The sequence below is a fragment of the Dioscorea cayenensis genome, chromosome 16 (genome assembly GCF_009730915.1).
Source record: "Dioscorea cayenensis subsp. rotundata cultivar TDr96_F1 chromosome 16, TDr96_F1_v2_PseudoChromosome.rev07_lg8_w22 25.fasta, whole genome shotgun sequence".
Lineage (NCBI taxonomy): Eukaryota > Viridiplantae > Streptophyta > Magnoliopsida > Dioscoreales > Dioscoreaceae > Dioscorea > Dioscorea cayenensis.
The window spans coordinates 4041549-4055096 of NC_052486.1; the positions used below are offsets into that span (position 1 = coordinate 4041549).

The 13548-nt window shown below is 36.0% G+C and overlaps 1 protein-coding gene across 1 annotated transcript; it reads right to left on the reverse strand.

The window, feature by feature from the left end:
* Positions 1 to 10060: 10060 nt before the first annotated feature.
* Positions 10061 to 11833, reverse strand: LOC120279295 (F-box protein At1g47056-like). The gene is given in 2 exon segments (XM_039286201.1): positions 10061 to 11071; positions 11073 to 11833. Coding segments are annotated over 2 exon segments (1545 nt in total). The 5' UTR covers positions 11687 to 11833; the 3' UTR covers positions 10061 to 10140.
* Between the last annotated feature and the right edge of the window lie 1715 nt (positions 11834 to 13548).

Below are 13548 nucleotides of genomic sequence, written 5' to 3' on the forward strand. Positions count from 1 at the left end.
AGTGAAAACCTCCTCCAAGACCGGTTCCTAGAGTAAGGAGAAGCAAAAGACTGAAGAAGCCTTCGAATCGGTGGACTGAGGAAGTTGGGTTTGTAGTACCTACCTTGAAATCAGCTAAGAAGAGGGGCACTGACAACCAGCCCCCAGATGATACCACTTCTGCCCCTCTTCTCATTTTTGAATGGTCAAATGCTCAATTAGATAAAAGGAAGCAATGCATGCAGCATTTCCTTTGATGAATCCAAACAACATAAAATTGCTTTCTTTGATAAAATTCAGTCTTTTAGAAACTAATCAAACAACACCAAAAAAGGGCACTGCAGAGACAGCTTAGTTAGTCCGCACTTAGGGTCAAATCACTTCTTTTATAAATAACATTACATGGAATGTTAGGGTTTGGGTGGACTAGAAAAAAAATTCTTAGTCAAAAGACTTCCTAAAGATACATTGTGTGGGCATTTGTTGTATGTAAGAGTCTAAGCTATAAGAGGTGTCCCAATCCTCTTGAAAATCTATAAGCAGCTCTGGTTTAGACCAATTATATTTCTCCCCTGTACAACGAAGCTCAGGAGGTATGATTATTGGTTGGAATAGCTCACTTTTAAAAGGAAGGATTATCCATGTGGGTAATTTTTTTCCTTTCTATGGAATTTCTTAATGTCGCTACCCAAAAACCTTGGGTGTGCACCATAGTTTATGGGCCCTAACATCCTGGCCCGGAAACCAACTTTTTTGGAAGAGATAAGGACTTGACATACACAACTCCCTTGGGTTGATCTGTGGAGATTTTAACTCAATTTTTATGCAAGATAAAGAAAACACAGGCAACCCCAATCTTCTTGATATTCATCACACTCGGAATCTTCTAAGAGATTTTAAGCTGCTAGAGCCACCTTTCTTTTGTAGAAAGTTCACCTGATCCAATGGGCAAGCTGATCCAACTTAGGTGCATTTCGATCGTTTTCTTGTCAACATAGAATGGTTCACAAGCCACCCATTAGAGTACGACAAAGTAGTTTGCCTAGGTTAGGTTCTAACCACACACCTACTCGACTTGAATCTAGAGATCATTAATTTAACCGAAAGAATTTTATATTTGATAAAATATGGTGCCAGGATACTAGTATACAAGATTTGATTAAAACCTGGTGGAATAAAATTTCATCAACAAAGTGTGGGGTGTTTGTGCTTGCGAAGAAGCTCATACATCTCAAATGTAAATTGCTCCATTGGGAAAAGGTCAATTTTGGATCCATTAAACTTAAAAAACTCATCCCTTCTTAACATCATAGAAGCCCTAGACATAACCAAAGAAACAAGGAGACTTACTCCTGAGGAGACAGTTCAGGATGCTGAACTATGCATCGCCTTAGGTACTCTTCTATAACAAAAGCATATCTATTGGAAGAAATGGTCTAGATTGAAATGGATACAAGAGGGGGATAATAACACTAAGTACTTCCATGCGATGGCAAATGGGGGATGAAACAAGAACTGTATTCCCCGCCTAATCGACGAAGGCCGTCCGATTGAGGGAAAAGAGGAAATCATGAGACTTTTGACTGAGTACTTCAAATTGCAATTTAGGACGAAATGTGACCTCATGGTCACCTTACTAAAGGATAATGAAAAAATTGACCTTACCCATCCAGACTCCCCTATCACTGCAGAAGAGATAAAGAGTTCCACCTTCAACTTGGGTGTAGATAAAGCATTCAGTCCGGATGAGTGCCCTCTATTTTTCTTCCAAAAATTTTGGTCAATGGTTGGTCAAGATTTAATCAACTTAGGTGTAGATTTCTCTAATGGGGGCTGTGATTTGGAGAGAATCAATTTTGCCTCTATCGCCCTATTCCCAAAACAAGACAACCCTAAGAATCCAAATGATTTTCATCCCATCAGTCTTATAAACTCATCTCTTAAGATTCTCTCAAAAGTCCTTACCTCTTAAAGATTGACATCAATCTTATTTAATCAACATTGGTAGACACCACATAATCCGCCTTTATCAAGAATCATTGCATCTTGGATAATATAGTCATTGGAAGAACTGATTTTTAGTCTTTACAAACACAGAATTCTTGGTTCCGTAATCAAAGTTGACTTTGCGGAAGTTTTTGATATGGTGGATTGGAACTTTGTGCTAGAACTATTACATGCATATGGTTTTGGGCCAAAATGAATTGGTTGGATTAGACTCATACAAGTATCCTCAAAAGCAAACTTCTTAGTCAATGGATCCCAATGTGGATTTGTGAGATACCATAGGGGTTTGAGAGAAGGAGACCTCTCTCTCTCTCTCTCTCTCTCTCTCTCTCTCTCTCTCTCTACTGTTGTTTGTTCTAGTTTTGGACATCCTCAGTGCCATGTTCGATCATGCCCTAAAATCTTGAATACTGTATGAAGTCCCACTAAGAGATCTCGGGAAAATGTATCACTTGCAGTAAGTGGACGATCTTCTAGTCCTAACAGCAGGAGGGATAGAGGATTTGAGAATCATCAAGCCCATTTATACCTTTTTTTAAGGTATGTCTAGTTTGGCCATCAACTCTCAAAAGACAAGCATTTATGATGTTATTCCTGGCCAGCAATCAGACAACCATCTATCACTCACCCTAAACTGTAATAAGGGGGGTTTTTCCAATACCTAATCTAGGATTGGGGCTATTCCTGGGCAGCAATCAGACAACCATCTATCTTTAACTTGGAAAAACTTTTAACCTAGCATTACTTGGCAAATAGTGGTGGAAAATATCAAATGGAATCTGGTGTGGAGCAAAAGTCATATAGATTAATTACTTTCAAATTCCTACTTCATGGAACCTCCATAGTCAGCCACCTAAAAGGAGATTGTTTTTCTGGAATGGAAATTCTTAGCTACCTACCTATCTTTAGATCTTCTATCTCCCACGATATTCAGGATTGTGGTGCGACCCTCTTTTGGTTTGATAAATGGTTGAATAATTGTGCACCCTGTTTTCTTTGGCCGTAGTTGTTTGGAGCTTCACGACAACCCTTTGGATCAATACAGTATCTCAGAACTACCTTACAATTTCTCCTATCCCATATAGATCTGATGGTTAGAAAGAATTATTAGGTTCTCAACACTTGTGCAAGAATCCCATAATGGTAAGGGGTTTCATTACCAAATCCATCTACATTTCATCAATCACGGTGGTACTATCTGCTCGTCAACCAGACTGATCTGGAAAGGGGTTTGTCCAAGGAAAATCAATCTCTTCAACTCGACTGTCCGGGACAATTGAATACTCACCCTGGGAAATCTAACAACTAGACGAAGTAATAGATCGCCAACTACTACTTGTGTGCTCTGTCATGCGGGGATCGAATTAATGGATCATCTTTTCCTCAAGTGCCCTTTCGGTGATTGCTTCTAGAGCTACTTTACCCAGACTTTTAGAATTCCTACCCTCCTGACTCTATGAAGGATTGTGGGGCTCATGGAAACCCTAGCTTTCCTCAATCCTCGAGAATATTGGGGATCTAATAATTAGGACATCATCTGGAACATTTGGTTAGAATGGAATGCACGTATTTTTTATAATCATTTTTCTTCGTGCTTATCAATTATTATTAATGTCATTCATATGTTGCTTTCTTGGATTGGTGCAGCTCCAGATACCATGAAGGCGAGATTGGAGGACTCGGTTATTACAGCCAAATACAGCCTTAGAGTTTATAGGGCATCTTATAGAACCGGGAGATGATTCTAAGAGGGCTACCTAAACAATTGTCGTTTCTTTGTTCTCTTTGGTCATGTTGTTTTTTGTGTCCTTATTGTACCTTATCTATTTTTTCATTTTTAGCAGTCTTTTTGTGTCTGTACTCTTTAAATCCACTCTTAGTGGATTTCTTTTTTGTCTTTTGTTTATTTTTATTGTTGTACTTTTTATTTACCTATTGTTTTAATATATCGTGATTTAAACACTTTTTCAAATATATATATACATATATATATATATATATATATAAGATTATAATTTAATTAAACAATTAAATTTTATTAAAAGAATTAGTGTAACAATATCTAACCAAATTTGGGATGTTCACTTGAAAATTGAGAAATGAGAATTATGGGATAAACAAATCCAATGGACCCCAGCTCCCCTTACAAAACCTGGATTTAGCCCCATCTATTCTGACCATTTCACTTGGCTAATTTTAGCCTTTCTTGACCTCCTTTTTATCTCTTCATGTTTTTCTCCCCAACATATGCACCTCTACATGATCTCTCAATTAAATATACATCCTGTAAAAAAACCCAACTTTGACTCATATATATTTACACACAACATATATGACCCGTCAATATTAACAATTAATTTCTTTTACATAAATATCCATAAGGGTTCCATTTGTAAAATCTTAGTTTTGAAGTGGTCCATCCATTCCACATATATATATATATATATATATATATATATCTTCATAATGCAATTCCAGGTTTTTTAAGGGTATGCATGCAAAAAGAATTTATAAAAAAAAAAATCCCCAGCCACTCATTCTTTCCGACTCTTTAAACAAACCACTACTAGACTAGAGACATATACACACACATAAATATATAGAGATTATTATAAGTTTGGGGGCATTCACCAAAACTTATTAAAATGAAACAAATAAATAAATAAAACAAAAGTGATAAAAGACAATGGGAAGACTAACAGATAAACAAACAACCCACCAAGAAAGGGGACCATGCAACTTAATCTCAAGACAAAGAAGAATACAAAAAATAAAAAATAAATAAATAAAAAGAATAATAATCCATAAAACAAATAAAGAAAACAACAAATACCAATAACAAAATCCTTCCAAAAAATCAAAACCTGGAAAGACAACAGAGGCTACAAAACACAAGTAATTCAAAGACTAAAATCCAATCTTTCACCTGCTTTTGTTTTTCTCTCTTCTTTTTTTCTTATAAGACCATGTCAATACCAAACTTTGGACTACTGAAAGCCTGAAACAGTCAAATACAATGAAAAAGTTCTCACCTCTTATTTATTTGTTTTGTGCAGCTGATGTTTACTCTTGTTTTCATTTCATTGAACACTGCAATAAAAAACATATATATATATATATATATATATATATTAGAAAATTTTGCATATATACCATCATCAAAAAACATATTTATTAAACATCCAGGAACAGATGGTAAAACAGTATTTATTCATTATGTATGTACACAAACATGAACACTTGTAATGGGTACATGCAATGCAAATTTCCAAAATATTATTAGCAACAACAAACAATTAGCACCAATTGATTATAAAGATTAAACAATGAAAAAGTTGAGGGTTTTAGCAGGAGGATATCATTTCAGCTACCATCCACTTAAATTCATTTTGTGGCCCCTAAAACTGAAAATTTTCCAACTTCCAATAGTTAAATCTCTGCAGCCACTAGCCATTCATATCTTCTAAGCAGTCCTAGACATATGTTAAAATAATCATTAAAACAATTTGATAGGTTAAACAGCTTTAATATACAAGAAATGATGAAATATAAAAAGACTTAACATGCTACCATGAAATTACAACAGATTGTTTGCAGTAAGTTTCATGATCTAAAAAAAAAAAGATTTCAATGTTTAATCTTTGTGTTTAGCATTCCTGGACATAAAATAGGCTTAAAAAAATGATAGATCACATTCTTTAGTGTACAAGAGATCATACAAGATTGTTTGCAGGAAGGTTCACAATTGAAAAACTTAGATTTCCGTCTTTAATCTGTGCTTATCATTCTCCGGCATATAAAATGAGAATAAAAAAATGAGAAGATGAACAAAATGAAAATACTTGAGCATGTTAGATGTCAACTCAACAAACACAAGTAGGGTTTCAAAAACATCTCATCATATTGTTTGCAGGAAAATTCATAATCAAAAACAAAATCATATTTAAACTCTGCAACCGGAAACCATTCATACTACTCTGCAGTTGTCAATATGTAAAATGGGCGTAAAAAATAATAGATTACATGTTTGGGCAACAAGCAAGGGTAAGAAATCTAAACCTAAACCACCCCGAGAGTTGGCATTTTATTTCCCTCCCCACTGTCAGGGGATTCGATCATGTGGTTCTTCCACATTTCTCAGAAATAAAAATTTTAAAAAAAAAAGAAATCTGAAACTAATTGAAAATGTTCGATGCCAGTTTCATAAACACAATTTCTGAAGAGATAACAGCATATTGTTTTCAGGAATTTTTACAAACAAATATTTCCATGTCTAATCTCTGCAACTACTAAACTTTATCACAATATAAACAAGGAATAGTAAAAATTCAGAAACTAATTGAGCATGCTAGATGTCAGCCCAATAAAAAAATACAGAGCATATTTGCGGTAAATTAGATAATTTAAAGCATACATTTTCATATTTAATCTCTGCAGCTACGCCCATTCTTGTTTCCTACTAATCATTAACATATAAAACATGAATTAAAAGCGATAGGTTACATGCTTTAGCATACAAGAAATGGTAAGAACTGGAGAACAAATTAAACATATTAAATTTGCATTCAATAAACAAATGAAGCTACAAGAAATGGTATATATATATATTTTTTTTTAATTCTAGTTTCATTCAATCAAACACAAGCCATGACCACTAAAGGCAGCAGAGATTCAATCTTAAACAGAGAAGAACAGGTATAAATTTTGAAAATTCTGCATCTAGATGTCATAAATTTCATGAAGACTATTCTCCTGGCATTCAGTTCATGAAAGACTAACAAAAAATAATAAGTTTTGGAGGACTGATGTCATGCCCTGGCCTACAGTTCATGGAAACTACAAAACCAAGAAAAGGTCACCAATCAAAGTCCAGCAAAAACAACAATATAATTTTCATGATCAAATTCACAAAGGAACATGTATTCAAAAGCTGTCTCCAACTGGAGCCTTATCGTTGAGTGATGGACACAGGCATGCCCCGGTATGCAGAACCAAAAAAGAGTACAAGTTGGACTAACATTGGGGAAGAAACGAGATCAGTATACATATATTCTTAACAATTCCATCTTCCAGAAGATAAATAATGAATTTTCAGGATCCACATATTATAAATGAAATATCCACAGCCAAAAAAATAAAGTCATGGGACAAACACAGAAATCTTCAATTTACAATAGTAAATTTGCATAGTGGCATAAGTTGACAGAACTATGGTCAAAAAATTTCAGGGGAAGACCGTCTTTTCCCCGATTTATTTTCACAATTAAGTAGGAAAGTATAAGACTGCCAAACCTTCACAATATTAGTCACCTGCATCATAAGATTTACATAATTTAATTTGTGATCTCAACATTTACAAAGCTGTCATTAAGAATGAAAGTCACCAAAGAAAAAACATCCAATAAGGTCTCCATAAAGCAAGGGAGGTCACTTGTCTTCCCTATTCATCTGATGATCACCTATTCACCTGAAGTAAACAATGCCACCCTAGATATTCTTTTCATAACGACATACACTTTCTATGAAAGAGCAGTTTTGTTATATCATTATTCTAGCATATAAATCCTAAAGGGATCTTCAAGTATCAAGTGTGTTACCTGAATAACAAAATTTCTCAGCCATCAGTCATGTGCCTTTCCAAATGCAAATTATGCAATATGATTTTGATGGCAGAGGTAGCCATGTTAACTCAAAAGAATACAATCCAGAGCAAGAATAAGTTTTGCATTTACACTAGAAAGAAACTGAAGACTTATTTTCTAAAGCAATGACCATTTGAAGCTCAAAGAGACATCTCTGTGAAAATAATTGACTGCTAACAACATCCAGATTATCCCATTCGAGCCCCAAATACATGCAAAAACAAATTAGTCACAGTACAGAATGAATTCAATTTAAGCTTCATCTAGAAGAGAAAACGAAAGCACACTTTATTAAAACAAACACCAGCATCCAGCATAAACAGGTTTCTTGTAGGTTTTTGGATCTCATCTACACTTAGCAAATGCCAAAAACACTCAAAAGTATGCAATAAAATATACAACTCACATAACCTACTGTCGTAGGGCAATAAAGGTAGGGCAATAAAGATATGTAAATGACGATCAATGATGAGGATGAACCAAACTAAATAACTGTTCCCTACAGTTTCTTTGATTGACTAATAGGCTAATAGCTTTCTATAAGACTTTTCAGTAATTTCAACAATACAAGAGGTATATTAATGGAGTTATCAAGAAAAACAACACATTTGTACTAAATAAAAGAAGTTCCAAATAGAGATGGGCAGAAGAAAATGGTATGCCCATTACACAACAGGACCAATGCTTATTTGTTTCGAAGACTATCCAAGTAACACACATGTAGCCCACCAACTCACCAAGCGGAAGTCAATATGAATGTGTGAGAATGGACCACCACTCATATGATTAAGACATGCCCATTGGACCCACCATAGAAATCAACTAATTTCCATTATAAAGATATAGTATGTTACAGAATAGAAAGTGAAATGATCCAATCGTCATGAATCCCTTAGATTCAATAGTTCCAAAGAAGATGCAACCCATAAACAACTACCGGTCAGAATATTTGACCACCAAGTTGAAAAAGCCTTAACTAAACCCTAGGCATTTCAAGGTGACTTCCCAATAATGATTTCACTATAACACCAGGGGGGAAAATCAAATCAGGGATGTACTATCGTTCTACTCAAATAGTACCATGATAGTGAATGACTTTACACAAACAAATGAGTTTTAAGTAAGATGCTTATTAAGAGTTGTTGGCCAACACACAAATGAAGCAATAACATTTTGCTTTGGATTCTCAAAAAAAAAATTAGATTAACAAAAATGAGACAAGACAATAGGATTAAAAAAAAGGACAAAATGATAGCCCATGTTATCAAAACATCAATAAACTGCCTCAAGTAGATGTTACACCCATATGTATGTTACAAGTTCAACCATTTGTACACCTCAAACTATTATATAAGTGGATGTTCTTCACAAGTTACTTGGTCATTCCAACAGTGAATTATTACAGTTTTCTAAATTTTACGATCTATTTCGCTTATAATATTAGAAAAACAAACGCTATTAAACATTGACTAGCGCAGAAAGAAGGCAACAAAATAGAAGTACATAACTATGTCAGTGCTTCTCACAAGCAAGCATTCTAGATATTTCAAGAAAAATAGTCACAATAATATAACAACTTCCTAGTAGTAATTGCATATCGCAGTCAGTACTCCATCCAACACAACCTAGTTCTAGTTAAGACATAATTTTCTATTCCTACCCTTCTGCAAATCAGATTCTCTAGGGATAAACCAATTTGAATTGGATCGCTTGCCCCTGAAAGCATACAATTAAAAACTACCAAGTTTGTATAAATTCACTTAGCCAATACACAAGACCTCTTCTATCACTTTATCAGTCTGTCAATCGATCTATGTTAAAGAAACTCTTGTGTTAAATGTTTACATAACTCTGGACCATCTAAAACCCATCACAAAGCAAGAGACATATTTTGATTGTTCCAAATCATATCAAAGTCTTTCAAACAGGAATTCTGCCCCCAAGTTGCCATTGCATAGATAACTCGCAGGCATAAGCAAAAGAAAATTTTCAAATACTGCAGCCAATAGAAACTAATAAAACAATATGGAATCATGAATTTCCATTATTAATAAAACTGACCTCATAGCATCTGCTTAGCATTAATAACATGCCCGCATCACGCCAGTTCCTAACAAGTCCAATTGTCATTGCAACTTATACTACACGAAAGATAAATACTCCTGTTAAAAGGATCAGTAAACATGGAACAAAACACTACAAATCAACATTAACTACTCCTCTCAATCACATATAGCAGTGTCAATGAGCCCCAGATTGAGGAAAACAAGCCATCCGAAAATTTCAGCATACAAAGAACCAGTGAATCAAAAAATGTTCACAGACAGGATTTCATGAACAGAGTGGTGTTGCCAACATTAAGCAGCAAATGATCAATAATTTAATATCCAGAAGACAGACATTTATAAAGGCTAAGCTTAAAAGATAAACAGTTACTAAACAAGCAGATAGATATGGAGAGCTTGAAAGTAAACAACACAACAAACATGAGAAGTTTCTTCTCTTTCGAATTTCATGTGTGGTGGCAATTGCTACTACCATGATGCCATTTCCTAAAAACAGAAGTCATAAAATTCCTCGCCTTTGACAGCATTGACCTGCTACTACTGCTGGACGGAAGTTCCATTGCTGCAATCTGTTCAGGTAATCCGAGCATCAACTCTGCACCATTCTCCAACACCCCACTGTCACTGATACTCCCATCCTGCTGCTCTACAGGGCCTACAGCATCCAAATTCACAGCCAATGACCCTCTGCTGGCTCTCAACCAATCGGCCCCCTCAGCCGTCACTCCCTTGCACTTCTTTACCTTCACCTTAACAAGATTAGGGCAACCTTCTGCAAGAGCCTCCATTCCGTGATCCGATACAGGGCACCCCTTAATGCAGAGCTTCTTGAGAGCCATGCACTTTGAAGCAATGCAAGAGATCTCCTGATCCCCAAATGTTTCACTGCCACAAAGAGCTAATCTTTCTAGGTTCCTACAATTGCTTGCAATCAACCCAAGGCTTCGTGCTGTCGGATTGACACCAATCAAGACTAACTCCTGTAGATTAGGGCAACGCTGTGCAACGGCCATCAGACCTTCATCCCCAATGCGATTCGTCTTCCACCCATCAATATGGATCTTGCGGAGCAACCGGCATTTCTCTGCCACCCAAGCCAGGCCGGCGTCAGTGCACTCAGGAGTCTTGACCAAGTGCAGCACCTCCAGATCAGCACACGCAGAGATGGAGAAAAGCCCGCGGTCGCTTACCTGGAGCTTCTCCAAATGGATCTCAACAATCCCAGGGACTTTGGTAGCGATGTCATCAAGAAGCAGGTCCCAGTCTCCGGAGCACCTGAAGAGCTTAAGCGTCTTCAGATTCCGGCATCCGGCAATAAGCGGGCCGAAGCACTGCCCATTGTACAACTCCTTGAGACAGATGCTACGAAGCGAGCCCAGCGGCGACGCCGGGACCAACAGGGTCCCCGGCGTCAGCAAGTCCACGGAGACGCTTGATCGAGAGCTCCTCAAGAAGCGGGCAACCCTTCAGCACGGCATCGATGCCTTTTGACCCAAACGCGCAGGAACCACAAGAAAGCTTCCGAAGCGAAGTGCAGTGCGCCGCGAGCGCGGCCATGCCAGCGTCCGTCAGCGCGCGGCAAGCCCGGATCTTGAGCCGGGTAAGGTTAGGACAACGGAGGGAGATCAAAGCCAAGGCCTCATCGCCGATGCTATCAGAGCGGCGGTCGCACTTGAGAGCAAGCTTTGAAACAGCATCGAAGCGTGAGAAAAGGGAAGGAGCAGCGGAGAGAAGAGCAGCTCGAGCATCAAGAGAGAGGCGTTGCCGGGACTGGCCCTCAACGGCGAGCCATCGCCGGCAAACAAGGGAGCACCGCTTGCGATCGCCGGATCCAAGGGAGTGGAAAACAAGGGCAAGGCACTCATCGGGGAGATCCACAGTGTGGTCACGGTCGAGATCGGAATCGGAGCCGGCGAGCATCGTAGCGGTGGCGGAGAAGGATGGCGGCGGCGAGGGTTTGGGATGGCGAGAACGGGAGAAGGATTGGCCCATGCGCGGTGTGATGAGCCGCGGAGGAGGGAGAGGAAGAGGTTAACGTGGTCCGGCGAAGTTGGCCGGAGACATACGAATTGCGGATCTGAAGAAGAAGAAGAAGAGAAAACGGACGTGAAATTGGAATTCCAAAATGGTTTATTTTTTTGTTATGGGAGGTTTGATACTGAGAATGAGTGTTTATTTATTTTGGTTATTTTGGAAGGCGATTTTTGCAATTGAGTCCTTTGAAGAACTTGTATTCTTGGTCTAGTCCCCGTTTGTTTTTTTTTAAATTATTATTTTTGCTTTTATAGCCTTATGATATGTTTTTATTCAAAAATTATATCTGGTTATATATACGGTTGGACTGGGAGTCAATTATAAATTAAAAGATTTTAAAGTTGAGTATTGATTTAAAAATAAATATAAATATTTTTAAAGAGCGTATAAATAAATAAATATGATTGTATGAGAGTAGAGTAGTAATTATCCAATTTGGAGATTAATAAATAATTTTTTTTATTTTTCTTTAACAATTTTATTGTGTGCAGATAATGTAATATATATATATATATATATATGGCTCAAATTGATTAAAACTTTTTTTAAATTTCTATAATCTTTTATTCTTCTAGTCAACTGTTGATCATCGCAAAAGTTGTGCATGCAAAAAATAAAAAATAAATAAAATTATTACGTACCCATTTAATATAAATGGATAATTATTTATGTATTTATATAAAATTTATATTTATAAAATATTTATATTTTAACCGATTGAGCATTACGAGAGTCGTCCTTATTTATATATTCTTATAAAATTATTTATGTAATATTTTTTTTAAGAGCATACAATCAGCCCCAAATACATAAATAATTTTCTATTTTATATCAGCACATAAATAATTTTTTTTTTTTTGGCCCGCCATAAAATCAAATTACTACAAAAAAACCAAAAATGTATATAAATAATTTTTCTATTTTTTTATAGGGGTATGCAATAATCAAATCCCTACCAAATTTTACAAGGTAATGCAAGCAAATTTGCATTTTTAAGCCATGCAGTCAAAAACTATGTAAGTAATATTTTTCATTTTTATAACGGCATATTAATAATTTTTCTCCCATAGAATCCCTCGGCCAAAAAAAAATAAAATAAAAACAATATATAGATGCAATAACTGATACTTGCAGGGTATGCATGCAAACCCAAAAAAAATCCTAATAACTAATAATAATAATAATAATAATTTAAATAATTTAAATAATTAAAAAATAATATATTTTTTAATATTAAAAAATATAAATAATAATAAAAAGAAGAGTGGTCAAACGGTCAAAGTGTGGCTTGCGCGTGAGTTGGGTTGGTCATGACTCGTGAGAGAGAGTACGTAAAGATGCGTGCATTGACGTGCCACTTAACGCATTCCATACGCGCACCCAATTCCCATCAAGGTTGTCGCAGCTCGGGACCGGGCCCGGTTCAATCGGAAAAAATCGGGAACCGGCTATGTAGGCCGCAGAGTACCCCGATCGACTCGGGATATTAAAAACTCGGTGTAACCCGGTGACCCGGGCAGTTCAATCGGGAACCGGTTGACCCGTACGGTCAATCGGGATCATAATGTTTAATTTTTACATTATTTAATAATTTATTATTATTTTCTCATTAAAAATTACAAAATCGTGTATATTTATTAATATTAATTTATAATCAATAAATAGAATTACAATATATATATATATATATATATATATATATATATATATATATATATCATAAACATACCAACAAAAATTAACAACAAAAATTAACATTTATAAATAAAATATATTAATGTGCTATGTAAATACTTTCTAAAAATTTAATTTATTAAGAA